The 15,585-nt window shown below is 48.3% G+C and overlaps 1 protein-coding gene and 1 long non-coding RNA gene across 5 annotated transcripts in view; one reads left to right on the top strand and one right to left on the bottom strand.

Moving 5' to 3' along the window:
* Positions 1-15,585, bottom strand: part of AFAP1L1 (actin filament associated protein 1 like 1) — a 70,845-nt gene that overhangs the window by 30,003 nt on the left and 25,257 nt on the right. For both annotated transcript variants that reach the window (XM_077137369.1, XM_077137370.1), the window contains 10 exons: positions 15,457-15,540; positions 14,654-14,751; positions 13,400-13,508; positions 10,130-10,228; positions 9,249-9,460; positions 6,204-6,383; positions 3,953-4,045; positions 2,630-2,714; positions 2,294-2,446; positions 845-1,056 (listed from right to left, as the gene is read on the bottom strand). In XM_077137369.1, the coding sequence (XP_076993484.1) occupies positions 845-1,056; positions 2,294-2,446; positions 2,630-2,714; positions 3,953-4,045; positions 6,204-6,383; positions 9,249-9,460; positions 10,130-10,228; positions 13,400-13,508; positions 14,654-14,751; positions 15,457-15,540 (1,325 nt within the window). The remainder of the gene's footprint in view (positions 1-844; positions 1,057-2,293; positions 2,447-2,629; positions 2,715-3,952; positions 4,046-6,203; positions 6,384-9,248; positions 9,461-10,129; positions 10,229-13,399; positions 13,509-14,653; positions 14,752-15,456; positions 15,541-15,585) is intronic.
* The window catches only part of LOC143663965 (uncharacterized), a 48,022-nt gene that overhangs the window by 30,067 nt on the left and 2,370 nt on the right, over positions 1-15,585 (top strand). The window contains exon 3 of one of the 3 annotated variants that reach the window (XR_013166253.1): positions 15,432-15,523. This is a non-coding gene — a long non-coding RNA (uncharacterized LOC143663965). Of the gene's footprint in view, positions 1-15,428; positions 15,564-15,585 lie in introns of those variants that run through there. The other 2 variants (XR_013166251.1, XR_013166252.1) reach the window with 2 other exon arrangements.

Here is a 15,585-nt window from a genome sequence, read left to right as displayed (position 1 = left end):
CTCCTGTTTTAACATTCTTAATTCTAAATAACTGAAAGGTTGACATGTACAAGAGAGATTTAGTGTATTCTATAGGACCTCAGAGAGGAGAGTTAGTGCCAAAGGGAAGGAATGACGATGAATGAATGAAAAGAAAATCACATTTTCATTTGGCTGTTTGTTCAGCAAACATTTACTGAGCACTTAGTATATGCCAGATGCCATGCTAGGTTCTAGAAAAACAATGGTATGCAGAAACAGGCATGTTACTGTCTTGGTGGAGCTTAAAATTTTGAACTTAGTATGAAGCAAATCTCTCTAAAAATGTGAGTTGCTCCATGGCATGGGCAGTCTCCCTTGAAAGGCAGTGGTTTATGTGAGGTGAATGACCACCAGTGGGAAACTTCAATGGGGATTCCAGAATCAGATAGGGGATTAGACTGGACTAGATGCCTTTCAGATTTGAGATTCTAAGATAAGGTAGACTGAACAAACCTTAAGTCTAAGGTTGTCAGATTTAGCAAATAAAAATACAGAATGTCCTGTTAAATTTCAATTTCAGATAAACAACGAAAACTTTTTAGTATAAGTATATCCCAAATACTGCATCTTACATTAAAATCTTTTTCTTTGTCTGAAATTTAAATTTTAACTGGGTCTTCTGTTTTATCTGGGCATCCTATATGAGTCATGTGACAACTGTGGGGCTTGCTTGCTTTCCTCAATCCCTGTAGTGTCAGAAGCAAGATACGGGCCCCCCACCCCCAACTCCAAGACAAACAGAAAAGAGTATCGGGGTGGAGGTGGGGTGGGGGCTCCTCTTGGCTTCCCCTCACCAGGCACCCCCTGGAGTCTGAACCCTCACCTCCAGGATGGCGACCTCCTGCCGATTGCGCAGGATCCTGAAGGCAAACGGGTGTCTGGGCCCAAAGCCCGGAGCCACCTCACAGCCGCGGAGGGCGATGGCGTTGACGTGGGTCCGCAGGTCCGTGCGGTCCTTGTGGAAATACAGAGTGTTGCACTTGAGGCGGCACCAGCGTTCCTTCCAGCCCTGGCTCACCAGCACGTTCAGATAGCCTGGAGGGGAGACCAGCCGGGTGACCCCTGAGATCCCGGCCCTGGGGAAATCTCGGGTGGGGGGCCGCAGGTTGGGGTGCGTGGGTGTATGCTCCGGGGACAAGGCGCCTAGGGTCACCCTCGGGCTCCAGCTGGAGAGAGGATGTTCTGGGCCCCTTATCACTCTCGTGGGGCATGTGACCCCAGGCATCTCGTCTCTCCCAATGTGGTTTCCTGTCTGTGAACTGGGCCTGATAAGCGCCTTTGTACATCGCTGCACAGCCTTTGCACCTTGCCAAGCTTGATGAAAACGGCAGGTATTATTATATTTGATATATTAAAGGCACAAGGCTCCCTCCCGCCTTTCCTCCCCTGCCCTCCCACATGACTACTGAACGGCGGAAGGCAACCAACGGATGGCGCTGACACCTAGTGGCCTCCTGTGGGAAGACAACATCCCACAAAGATAAAGAATTATAAAAACAGCCAAGGTAAAGGCAACACAGGTGATGACTGTAAAGTTTAGAATTCTCTAAGTTTTAGATTGATATTGATTTTTTCCATACTGTGCTTTGAAGCAATATTTTACAACTAGCAATGTATTTCTTTTTGGCCATGTGCTTTTTTTAAATAATATTTTTTTCAGGGTTGGCAGACTATCACTGCACATCTAAAATACATGATTTTCTACTGGATTCCAGTATATGGGTCACTGTATTTACATGATCAAAGTTGTTCTTCCTTTCTTAGCCATTTTTTTTTTTAACATGGGCAGGCACCGGGAATCAAATCCGGGTCTCCGGCACGGCAGGTGAGAATTCTGCCACTGAGCCACCATCACACCACCTTCTTAGTCATTTTTAACTCATGTGAAATGCGTTTATAATGGAAAGTGCTTAAATTTTTTATCCAAGAATTTTCCTTATTAGTTGTAACCTACACACCTGGCATGTTAGAGGCTGGGAATAGGACATTCTTCCCCTGTTAGAGTGGAAGAAACTAAGGCCCAGGGATGGGCAGTGATTTGAACTTAGGTTCATGGGGCCAGAGAATTACAGAATCACCTGGCTTCTCCTCCTGCTGAGCACCAGGGCTCATGCAGGAGAAGCATCAGGGTGCATGGAGAGCTGACAGAGTGGGTTTAGGTACTAGGTAGGCTGGGATTCTCTCCGCTGGTCTTGGGGGTGAGAGGGTCACCCCCAGGGTAAGGCCTGGAGGATCTCCTGGAATTCCCCTCCTCCCCATGCCCCATACCCACCACAGCAGGGAACTGCCTCCTCCGTGGGGGGCGTCTGCAGGTCATCGGCCTGTGGCTTCTTTTTGGAGAAACTGATGATGCGGGTGATCTTGCGGCCAGCAGCCCTGCTCACGGAGCCCTTCAGCTCTGCCAGGCTGCTTTTCTTTCCTTTGCCTATTGCCATGGAGATGGATCAGGATAAGGGAGTTCCCGTCCACCTCAGCGTCCCTACACAGGGCCTGGCCCGCAGCTCCAGGTATGGACAGGTCAGATCACCTTACCCAGGTGTCCAGATGGTCTGGGCCTGCTCTGTGTGCCCCTGGGCAGGGCCCCATCCTGGCCCCTAGAGGTTCCTACCGTGTTCACAGGCCTCCCGGCGGCCAAGGGTGGAATTGTCCACAAGGCTGTCAGAGTCTGAGGTCTGCTTCTCTTGGGACAGCCTCTGGAGAGGGATGCAGACAACCCACATATGAGGGCGTGCTCAGAAGTACCCCTTTATAGGCTCACTCTACCCCCTGCTTGGCTTCTGCCCTTCTTTTCCTTGGGCCACATCTGCCCCAGGGAAATCCCATTCATTCTTTAAGGCTCAGCACTGGTCCCATCTTCCCTATATCCCCCAGCCCTCCAGCCAGTGGGAGCTCCCCGCCCCTCACTAATGCTGGTCAGAAGCCCTCCAGCAGGGCTGACATGCCCCCCCTTCTCCAGCTGCCCTGGCCTTCAGTGCCATGCTTCTTCCTGCTCCAGGGCCTTTTCCCTTCCCTGCCTTGCTAACTCATCTGAAATGTCCCTTCCTTGGGGGAGCCTTCCCTGACCACTGAGACAGGAGTTTTCCCTCTGGGCACTTACCCAGCTTGGCATTTGTATATCAGTGTGATCAAGTGACTCATGCCCGAGTCCCCATGGTTGTATGTACTGTGAGGGCAGGGACTGTATCTGCTTTTGCTTGGGATTGCCCCCAAGGGCCTGGCATAGTGCCTGGCACTAAATTCTTTTCCGGTGGGGGCTCACGATGTTCACTTAAGGGCAGTTTGGCAAAGTGATGAGCCAGATGGTCTGTGCTTATGTCCTAGCTCTGATTCTTATTAGCTGTGTACCTTTGGGTAAATCCCCTAACCTCTCTGTGTCTCACCTTCCTCATTGGAATATGCACCTATCTTAAAGAGTTGTACAAATGAAACTAGTCAACGCTGGTAAAACATATGCCTGGCACATAGTCATATTCTATAAGTGCCCACCTGTGCAAGTCTTTAGACTCCCCTGAGACTGTAATGCCCTTTATTACCCAAAGCATCTGACAAAGTGTAGGCACCAGCACATATCTGACTAAATAACTAAAACGAATGCTTCTCTCATGTTCCTAGCAAGCATGTTTTCTGGTGGACAGAGTTCAACTTATTTTTCGTGACTCAGTTCAAACATGACCTCCTCCTGTCTTGGTAGGGTATGCCATTCCCTCCTCTGGCTCCTGCTGCAGCTTGGACACGGGCATTCATTCATTCTTGCGTTTTATTGATTCCACAGAGCACCTTCTCTGTGCTGGGCACTGGCTCTCAGTTAGGACACCCACACGTTATGGGACAGCTGCCGCTGGGTGTCTGATATCACCCCGGGACTGCAAACTCCTTGGGAACAGAGCATATGCTGGGCTTCCACTACCTAACCCAGACGAGACAGATGTACCTTCTCCAGGTCCAGCTTGTACAGCAGGACGGGGGATCTGGGGACCTCCACCCCCTCGGCGACACCTGCAGGCTTGCTCACCTCTCGGATGACCTGTGGGAGGACACGCAGCAGCAAGTGGGGATGTTGTGGAAGGAAGAAGGACGAATGGGGCTGTGTGGTCAGGGCCACCCAGCAGGAGGGATTGGTCACTGGGGAGAAGAGAAGAGTTGACACAACCACTTGCTACATGTAGGGCATGTCATGCTCTGAAAAGGTTTTCTCCTATATCTGTCCATTGGATTGAGAAAATAGGCCTGGAAGTCAAGAGACTTGGTTTCTAGACTTGCGTCCTTTGCTAATTTAGTTGTGTGGACTTGGGAAAACCACTTTTCTGCTTTGGGCCTCAGTTTCCACATCTGTAACAGGGAAATGGTTCTGGTTCTCTGCTGACCTCCTTGCTTTGTCTGAGGACCACTGAAGTGGATGTGAAGGGTGATGGGAGCCGTAAAGCCCTGTACAGGGTGAGGGTCTTGCTTCTGTGACCTTCTTGGACCTTTACACCAGCCTCGTGGGGCAACTCAGGGTTATATGGCCACACAGCAATAAGCATCCAGATGACGAGATTAAAAACAGCCACCTGGGTGGGCCACAGTGGCTCAGCAGACAAGAACGCTTGCCCGCCATGCCAGAGGACCCGGGTTCGATTCCCAGTGCCTACTAAAAACAAACAAACAAACAAACAAACAAAAACAGCCACCATTTATTGCTCACCTAGCAGCTGGCTTTACATGGGTCATCCCATGTTATCCCCACCGCAGCCTTGTAAAGGCTGTTACCCCCATGTACAGATAAGGATGGAGAGGCTCAAGGAGGCAAAGCTACCTGTTAGGTGGTAGCAGAGCCAGGAATCAAATACAGGCCCTGCAGTTGCCTACTTTTAACCTCTGAGCTAATTGTCTTCCAGGACTGGGATGTCAAGGTAAGTGTCTTAACCCCTGGAGAAGGGCTCTTTCCTCTGACCCAAGGGGAGAGGAGGCCTTACCTCCCACCCCCACCCTGAGGGTAGAGTCTCTCCCAGCTGGCAGGTTTTCTCTCCCTTCCTTCCCCTCCTGAGACAAAGGCAGTAATGAGAAACACTAAACACTGCCATGGGAGAGCTGGTTATCACAGGAAGGAAGGGAGGAAGGGGAGGGAAGGAGGTGTTTTGTTTCATTGTTGGAGCAGGAAGATCAGAGGAAAGGGATTGGGGGGTGGGTCACCACTGTCATTACAGAAGTCACTGATAATTATTGAACACTTGCTGCCCTCAGGCACCATGTAAAGTGCTCCCTATAATCCTTATGAGAACCGTTTTACAGATGAGGAAACTGAGGCACAGAGAAGCTAGGTCATTTGTAGAAGATCACACAGCCGGTATGTGCCATTAGGCCTGGGACTTGTAGTCAAGTCTGTGTGCCACCAGCATCCTCCCTTGTCATCACTATGCCACCTGGCCTTCAGAGTTCTGGAGCCGGTGGCAGTGCAGTCCCTGGTCTTTGGAGTAGACTTGTTTGCTGGTTACCAGTCCTGACTCCAATTGCTTTGTTATGTGACATTGGGCAAGTCTCATAAGTTCTCTATGTCTTGGTCTCCTCATCTGTAAAATGGGAAAAACAGTCCCCTGGGGAAAGGTAAATGAGGTTATATGTATAAAGCACTTAGCACAGTGCATTGCACAAGGTCAGTGCTCACATGTGATAACTCTTAATTGTCCTGTGTACCTGCAAAGGTAAAAGAAAATTGGACCACAGGTGCAAGTTATAAGGATGCATATTGTACCTACTGCGGGGGAGAATTTTTCTTGTTTTTTTTAAGGATTAGTTTTGAGTGCCAGATGTTGGTAAATATCTGCATCTAAATTAAAACAACAAATGTTGATAATTAGTTCTCTAAAAAAAAAATGTTTAGCCTGGCTAACGATAGAATCAGCTTCCTTAGTTAAATTGCAGGATCCCTACTACAGAAGGTGTGCAAGGTCTGGCTGGGCAGGCCCACCATACAGTTATCAGGGGACACAAGTCACTAGAAGGAGCATATGCCCCAAGCATGAGGTCTGCCTCTCGGAGGTACCTGAAGCCCACTTCCATATGCAGGGCACTTGGGCTCAGGCACTGACCCCTCTCCTCTGAGTTAGAACTGGTTCTTCCAGGGACAGGAGGCAGTCCCACTGAGGGCTGGGCCTGGGGAAGGGAGGAAGCGGGGGAGGGCAGGAGCGGGCACGGCAGCATACCTTCAGCCACTCCTCGGCCTGCTCCCGGCTCTGCAGTGCCAGCACCAGGGCCTCAGCACCTCCCTGGGAGAAGCGCAGCTCGTGCCTCTTGTGCCGGCTGTCCTTGGGCACGTAGACAACGCTGCAGACGTCCAGGGCCAGCCTCAAATACGGCTGTCGGTCCTTGGAGCTTTTGTAACACTGGGCGAGAGAGAAGGGGTCAGGATCTCTTGGGGGTAGGGGTAGGGGGAAAGCCAGGGAAGGTGGAGGAGGGAGTTCCCCACACCCAGAGGCTGGTGGGGGCAAGTCTGCCAACCCCAGCCAGCCCAACCGTGGGCACTGCGTGAGGAACAGCTGAAGGGTTGGGGCCACTAACCCAGAGAAGGGAGGCCTGGAAGGGGAGCTTCTCTGGGCAATCATTAGGTGTCAAAGTCCTCAGGCATAACTACCTATTTAGGAAGAGGCAGATTTTAGCACCATACTAAGAAGATGATTCCTGCCTAAAGAACCAGAGAAGGAACTAGCTGGTTCGGGAGGAGCGCTCCCACTGTTAAGGGACTGACTACATGGCAGGGATGTGGGAGAGAGAATTCTAGCAGAGATGGAGCATTAGGCTTGGGGATCAGTAATATTTCTCACTTCCCAATACTTATTATGAGGCCAGCATGATCTTGATACAAAAACCTGACAGTGGCATTTACAAAAAAAGAAAAGTACAGGCTAATCTCTCTTATAACATAGATGTAGAAACTTCTACACAAAGTATTAGCAAATAAAGTCCAGACATATAGAGAGCATAATATGTCAAGACCAAGTAGGGTTTATTCCAGGAATGCAAGGGTGATTTAACATACAAAAATCAACCATATATACATCAACCAGTTTCACTCCTCTATCCCATAGAGGTCAACACCCCTATCCAGCATGAAGATGTTAAAATAGTCATTGTCCAGATATCCATGAAGAGTGAGAGAATAATCAATTGAGAAGGAGGAGGTGTAAGTGAGAAAATAGGATTTAACAAATGATTATGACTACTGGCTCATTATATAGATATTTCTTTTTAGTTCTTAGTGTATTAGAATAACTAGAAAGAAATAACTGAAATTGCTGAACTGTATTCCAGTAGCCTTGACTTTTGATAAAGATTATAAAACTATGTAGCTTTTTTGGTGGGGGTCATATTTCATTATTTTTCCATGTGAGTATCCTGTTATTGCAGCACCATTTGCTGAATTTTTGCTTGTCTGTTTGTTTTTTGGGAAGGGTATGGACTGGGAATCGAGCCCAGGTCTCCCACATGGCAGGCAAGAACTCTACCACTGAACTATCCTTGCACTCCAACTATATAGCTTTTATCATGTGACTGTGTGATTGTGACTGATACTCCCTTTAGCCAGTAGATGAGTAATAAAGAAAAAAAAAATAATGAGGGGGCAGATAAGAGGTATGTGTTGTTTTGGGTTTTCTTTTTTTTATTGGAGTAATAAAAATGTTCTTAAGTTATTGTGGTGATGAATGCAACTATATGATGATAGTGTGAGCCATTTGTTGTGTACTTTAGATGGACTATATGATGTGTGAATATATCCCAATTAAAAAAAGTCAACCATATAATAGGCCATATTAACAGAAGAAAGGAGAAAAATCACCTAATTTCAATAGAGGCAGAAAAAATATAAAAAAAAGTATAAAATGCAACACCGATTGGTGATATAAACCCTTAGCAAACTTGGAATAGAGGGTAATGTCCTCAGTGTGGCAACAGAATTTCTACAAACAGCCCATAGCAAGCATCAGCCTTAATGGTGAAACATTGAAACTTTCTCTCTGGGCTCTGCAGAGATATGGATGCCTGCTCTCACCACTTCATTCTGCATGGTGCTAGAGATCCCAGCCACGGCAAAAGTCAAGGAACAGAAGACACAGGGATCCTTGGGACTGCTGTTGGCCTGTGATGAACTTTTTACATTGCTCTAGCAAGGCTTGTTAACAGTTTATTTGGGGAAGGATTATTTTTTTTCTAAAATTATGTCCATCCTCCCATTTTAGAATTAAAGGTGCATTTTCTTTTATAGGAAATGATTGTGATAAGAGATGGTGGATTAAACAAAAAACTTAAAAAGCAAGCTATATAAAAATAATTGCTTTAAGGGATCAAATTTATAAAAGATGTATAAAAACAAGAGTGAAAATATGTACACTGAGATTTAATAGTGGTTATCTCTTGGTCAGTGGGATTACATTGTTTTTCAATTTGTTTTCTAATGGTTTTATAAATAAGCAGATTTACTTGCATGATGATAGACAATAAAAATTATCTAATTGTTTGAATTGTTGTTCAAACTTAACTGACTTGAAACTGTTAAGTACCCCAGAAAGCCATTTCTTCTAATCCAGTGCGGTGGGTGCAGACTTATCGTGGGTTGGACCTTTTACTTAGATTGTTTCCATGGAGATGTGACCCATCCAATTTAAGGTAGGTTTTAATCTTCTCCTGGAGTCCTTTATGAGAAAGAGCCGAGAGAAGCTAAGTGAGAAAAGAAAATGCTCCAGAGGAAGCCAGAAGGACCCACAGGAGCTGAGAGAGCCATTATGAAACCCACGTAGGAGAGAAGGGCCAGCAGACGTCGCCCTGTGCCTTCCCATGTGACAGAGAAGCCCCGGATGCCATCAGCTTTTTTTCCGTGAAGGCATCTTATTGATGCCTTAATTTGGACATTTCCATGATTTTAGAACTGTAAATTTGTAATACAATAAATTACCATTGAAATAGCCAATCCATTTTTGGTATATTGGATTCTGGCAGCTTTAGCAGTAATCAAAAAACAAACAAACTTCTTTTTGGCAAAACAAAAATGCAGTAAAGCCTTTATCAAGTCTTCAAGTCTGTTTTGAGAAATTTTGCTTGAGTGAGAGTGCCCAGACCTCAGAGGCAGAGGGCTTTGGGCCTCTGTGCAGAAAGCAGGCCCAGATTTACCCAAGGTGGACACTTACCCACTTGAGCAGACACACATGTGTGCAAGTCCGCGTGAAGCTGCCAGGCCCAGCCCGCTCCCCACTCACCAGGAGCTGGTCCTCTTTGATGACCGTCAGCTGCTTGGCCCACTGCCCGAAGCGCTTTTTCCGCAGCAGGAAGGCGCATATCCTGCAGTCTTTCACCAGGTGCATGGAGGCCTCCTCCGAGGGCCACTGGTGCGTGGGCTGCTGTCCCTTCCCTTCCTCTTCCTCCTCATCGTAGGACTCATAGGAGCTGCTCATTGCATCAGAGTCATTGTCTGGAGGAGCCACAGGAAAGGACAGGCCGCTTGTACCACGCACAGGGAAACACCTTCTTTCCACCCCGCAGGCACCTCTGTCTGGGGCCAGGAAGAGGTGGATGTTGGTGTAACCCCCTGGCTGTGTTTTATAGATTTACCACTTGCTCTGTGATCTCGGGGACTTTACCTCCCGCAGCTTCAGTTTCCTCATCAGTAAAAATCATAATAAAAATCCTGAACCTACTTTATGGGGCTATCAAAGTGAGAATTGTATGCGGAGTGTTTAGCAGGGTCTGGCACTCAGTAACTGCTCAAGAAACATCTGCTGTTGATATGGCAAATTATCACCCATTATCTTCACATCCATTGTCATCAGTGGATTCTCACAGCAACCTGGCCAACATCCAGTTCATAGAAAAGGAAACTCAAAGCGATAAAGAAGGCTCAAAGGGAATAAATGACTCACCTAAGATGAGTTACCAAGAGCCAGGGAAGGGCTAGATCTGGGACACCCGACTCTCAGTCCAGTGCTCTTTACACGGAACCTGGGATCATCCAGAGCAAGGGTTTGTGGTCCTCTGTGGTGCCCCCGGCTTGGGTGAGGGGGTGGTGGCATGTGCATACCAAGAGTGGGGGCAAGGCCTGCTCTTTGTGAGGGTGGAACCTGTTCCAATGCCCGGTACTTACAGGAGTTCTTCAGCTCCCCATTCATCCTGGTCACGGGGTAGCTTCTGTCTGCATCCTCATAGTAGGCGTCCACAATCGAGGGGGCTAGGCTGCAGCCATCTGTGCGTTGGCAGAAAGAGCCCACATGGGAGAAATGCGGAAGACTCCTGGGGCCAGGGCTGGGAGGGTCCTGGACATACAGCCCCCTCAGGGAGGAGAGAGTGGGAGGAGAGGGGGCAGCTCCCTGCTCAGGGTGAGGGCCTCCGCCCTCTGTGACTCATCTGCTCTAGCTCCACATGCCCTCTAAGCTCCTGTCACCAGGAATCGCTCTGCTGGGCCCTGTCAAACCTCTAGGCCTGTATTCATGCTTTACCTGTCCCCTCTTATCTGCTACCAGAGAACTCCTACTCATCCTTCAAGACCCAGCTCCTTCAAGACCCATCCTTCTGACCATCCCAGGCTGAGAGTGGTCAGCCCTTCCTCAGTGACTCCAGAGATGGTGGGTTGGTCTTTGTCACAGCTTTGATCTCTGTGCTGTGGGGAGTGGTTTACCAGCTGCCTGGGCTCAGACCATCCTCCTTCCCTGCTCTGTCTCTGTCTCATCTTCTACCTCAAGCCTTCTGCTTGGAAGAACTGGATTACATCATAGTAAATGCAACCACTACCTACAATGAATTTTCACAATATAGTCCCATTCATGACTGGGAGGTAGTATAGGACAGGCAAAAGTGGGGCATCTTGAGCTTTACTGTGCCTCATTTATAACCTGTGGGTTGATGAAGAATGCAGATCTCTAGGTTGCATTCTTAGAGATCCTAATACACTGGTGTGGGCTGGGTTGAGGAATCTGCATTAAAAAAAAAAAACTAAATCATTTAATAGGGAATTTCCAAACATACATAAAATAGAAAATACATTGAGCTCCGGGGGGTTGGAATTAAAACAAGACAAAATAAAACAAATAAGGTTATTCTGGTCCATGTGGTCTCTGGACACCACTTTGGGTTCAAATCCTATCTCCATCATTTATTGAGTGACCTCAGAAAGAAAACAAAGTTTTTCTGCATTTTAGATCCTTCACCTGTAAAGCGAGAAGGACACAGTTCCCACCCTAGATTAAGTGACATAACGCTTGCCTGGCACACAGCTGTGCTAGACAAATGGCAGCTATCATTATTTGTCTCCTTTGGTTCGGACAATTCAGGGTGTATCAGCCCCATTTTACAGATGAGGAAACTGAGGCCACAAATGGTTTGCTAGTGACAGAGCCCAGATGAGAAATGAGGTGGCCAACTTCCAGTACCGTGCACATCCTCTCTTCCTGGAAGTCTTCCGATGTCTAAATTAGCAGGCTGTCCCATTGCCCTGTTCTAAGTGCTGCTCCGGGCTCTGGGCCCCTCCTGTCCATCTGTTTCCTGAGGATGGCGGCACTTAAAGTCCTAGCAACCGGGGTACCCAGTTTAATCTCTCCAGTGAGGCTCAGACCTGCCTTTCCTGGCAGCCACTCTGAGGCCTTAGATGCTGGTGATACCGGCAAGGTGGGCGGGTGGGGGGTCGAGATCAGAGGGGTGGGGGTGGGGGAGGAGCAGATGGAATGGAGAATGAGGAAAGGGCCACAGGAGCAATGTGCTCCCACCCCTGCGGGACTGGACACTGCACGTGAGAGGGAGGACACTCCCTGTCGTGCCTGACGCTCTCCCTGGACAAGGCCCCTGGCCCTTCCTGAGGTCCTCCCTTTCCTCCTGCCCCAGGATCACTGCACTCCCAGAAGGCAGCTTCCTGGAGAGGTGGGAGAGCTCTGTGGGTAGGTGGGGCAGCCTTGTCCTGCTGGGGGAGCTTGCACTAGGATTTGGGGTTCAATAGCAGCATCGCCTCCTTCCTCCCCTGTACTCAAGTGGACAAAGTAGAGTGAAGTTGCTCTTTTCTTATCCAAGCAGCCGCTTACAATGACACAGAATCCAAGACTGTCAAAACTGCAGTGGGCCTTGAATCACCTAGTCCAAGCCATAATTTCACTTTGTTTTAATTAGTTTATTAATCATAAACGTAATAAAAGCCCATGGTAAAAAATTCAAGCAGTACATAAGGGTATGAAAGAAAAAATATGTCCCCTTCACCTAGATTGATATTCATTTCCCACAGGAAAATCCTGTTAATAATTTCTTGCATATCCCAGAAAAATTGTTAAAATGAATGTGTGTGTGGGAGGTATACCCTATTTAAAACAACAACAACAGCCAGTGGAATCAATCTATATGCACTATTCAGTGCATGATTTTTTCATTGAATGTATCTTGGAATTAATTTCTGATTGGCATAGACAGACCTATTTTATTTATTTATTTTTAGGAGGTTGAAGAGTATTCCAGTGTGCTGCTAAATGATAATGTCACACAGACATTATCTTATACACATTCAACTACATGTGTTTATCACCCCAAAATATTTCTTGTCTGTAATACTGGGTCCCTAAACCCAAGCCAGCGACTTCATCTGATGCTCAAAGGAGCAGCCACCCATTGCAGTGCTGGAGAAAACAGAAGATGAGTCAAAACCAAGGACTGTACTTTATGGTCTATTTAAGAGGTTTTCAAAGGTAATTTATACCAGTGCCCTCTAAACTAATTTATTATGCCCACCAATCAGTAAAAATACAAACATATGCATATATGTGTATTTATTTATGTATATACTATATTCTGTTTCTATAAATTATTTACAAGAATGTTACTATTAGAATATAAATACTACAAGATACTCACAAACATAGAATTTTAAAAAAGATGTGTTAAACTAAATATAAATAAGGTTTCTAATATTTCTGCCTATACCATCTTAGCCCTGGTATGCCTGTACTCTGAAGACCTCTGATTTAGACCATGGGCTTTTTTATTGCGTGCACTGATTTTATATAATCTCATCTGTGTGTGTGATTCTGCTGAACCTTAAATTATTTACCCAGGCACTTATTTAACTAGGCACTCAGGCTGTAACAGTTTGAATTTTAGGAACAGCGTGGCAGTGCTTGTCTTTTTCCTATATCCTGACATCTCTTTCTGATTTTAAGGGTAGGGGAATAGAGGTCCAGAAAAGGGAAGTGGGTCCCACTGACCTCCCCGGCCACACCCACTGGCCCTGACAGGCCACCACTGCAGAGGCTGGGCGCTCCGGACACCTCCTCCTTGGGGTGCGGTGGCCTGGCCGCAGCAGGTGCCCGGCGTGGAGCTCTAGTCCAGGGAACACAGGGGATCCTCCTGCACCTCCCAGCCCCCCGAGGGGATCCGAACTTACTGTGGGAGCTGATATACTCGGGGGACTTGCCGGGTCCCAGGGGCAGGGCCTCCTCATAGTAGTCCTCAGGCGGGGGTTTACTGGGGAGCGGTGGGGGCGGGTCAGTAGCCTGAAGAAGAGCAAAGGAGGTGGGTGAAACCCAGGGGCCCGGAGAGCGGAGCAGAGGGAAGCGGGGGAAGGAGCGAGGGAAGCAGCAGCTGCTAGAAGGCAGAGTGCACCTGAATGTGTAGCCCTGGCTTCTAATAGAGTCACTGAACAACGGCAGAGCTGGAAAACTTGAAAGTCTATTGGGTCCTGCACTTCTTACCCCTTTTTTTTTACAGCACCAAGGCTCCCTATAATGTTTAAAATTTTTGGCTTTAGTTTTGTGGACTGCCACACGGTAGGTAGGTGTGATGCTTTTTTATCGGGCATACGCAGACTTGCCAAAAGCTACTCTGAATTCTGCAATCCTTTCAAACACATGTGCCTTCTATAAATCATAACAATGTTTACATACATTTGGGGAACAGTAGGAAAGTAGGTGAAACATGATTAGTGAGACTGTATGGCAATATTGCTGAACTAGAGAGCTTAGACTTTGGAGCCAGGGCAAACCAGGTTCTCCAGTTAAGTTCTGTCATTTACTAGTTGTGGGTCATAAGGCATATCACTTACCCGCTCTGAGTCTCAGTTTCCTGATCTGTAAAATGGGGACAATAGTGCCAACTTCATTCAATGGCTGTGAGTATGTAAAGCACTGAGTAACTTGGTACCATTGTAATGACGATGATGATAGTGAATTATTCAGTCTATAGACAATGCTTGTTGGGATTATAGGATCCTTGCCCTAAATTTGGGAAGCCTAGATATGGGTTATACCTAAATTTAAAGTTGAAAACCTCAGGACCAGAAAGGTGAAGTCATTTGCCCAAGGCACCCAGCAGAGTTGGGGGAGAGCGGAGGCCATCTAACTCCTGGCACGAGCTTTCCATTGCCCCATCTGCATTACTGCCATCAGAAGTCGGGGTGGTGATGTTCTTTGGGCCTGAGGGGACAGGTCAGTTCACGACATTCTCCCTGCTCAGCACAGGCACAGCTCAGGTCCTGGGCTACTAAACTGTTCACACGGTGCTGTTTCTGCTTCTGGCCCCCGTCCAGAAGAGGGAACAGGGTCCTGCCCAGCCAGGGGTTTCCCGGTGTAGAATGGAGAGCTTCTTTCCCCTCCTGTGCAGGGACAGAACTGAGGGTGTGGGAACCCAGGCCGGGACTTACGTTTCTCGGAGGTGGGCTCTTGGCTGGCTCAGGGCTGGCTCCTTTGCTGGGCTCCCCATCCTCCTCCGGCATGTCCCGAAGGTCACTCAGGTCACAGTCTGCAGAGGTCAGGGTCAGGCCATTCATTAGACAGGGAAAGCCAAGGATGAGCATGGTGGAGCAGGAAGGGGGCGGGATTAGGGGTCTGGGGGCAGAATTGGGGGTCTGGGGGCCTGCCTGTGAGGACAGGCCCCTCCACCTCCTTGATAACTGCTCTAAGATTCTTCCCTCATCAGCAAACTGGCTGCAACAATCCCTGCCTTGCCTATCTCCCAGGGTAACTGAGAGGATCAGATAAGCTCACATGTGTTAGGGTGCTCTGCAGATTTTCAAGGGCAGTGCTATAAAGGTTCAGTGTCATCCCTAAACCTGTCAGTCCGTAACACTCTCACGCTGACCCACAGCTTTCTCCCTGTGTGGGATCCCTGCCGTCCTTCGGGATGGGCAGGCATCGCGAATGCCCTGCCCGCCCCCAGCACGCCTGCTCCCAGGTCCCCGGCACCTGCTGCCACCCATCTCTGCTCTCGGCTCTCATTTCTGCTGAGGCCCCGCACGGCTCAGCACCAGCGTTCCAGGTGTTGGCTCCCGCGGCCGGGAGGGCCGGCAGGAGAACAGGCCTCGAACCCGCACCTCCTGCCACCTCCTCTTTCACCCCTCCCTTCTCTCCAGTCTCTGGAGCATTTGAGCAATAAATTCCAGTTCTTTAAGGCAACCCATTCTGTGGTATTTGTTTTAGCAGCTGGAAAACAAAGACAGTCACTCACCAAATTCTTCAAAGAGGGACTCCACGAAGCTGGGGCCAGAGTGGAGGTCCGCTGTGTTCACATACAGGTAGGAGACTTCCTGCGCTGTGGGAGGGCCGCAGAGGTGAGGCGGGGGCGCTGCTGCCCACC

The sequence above is a fragment of the Tamandua tetradactyla genome, chromosome 20, assembly GCF_023851605.1.
Source record: "Tamandua tetradactyla isolate mTamTet1 chromosome 20, mTamTet1.pri, whole genome shotgun sequence".
NCBI classification, from domain to species: domain Eukaryota; kingdom Metazoa; phylum Chordata; class Mammalia; order Pilosa; family Myrmecophagidae; genus Tamandua; species Tamandua tetradactyla.
This window is presented reverse-complemented; position numbering and strand designations above follow the sequence as displayed.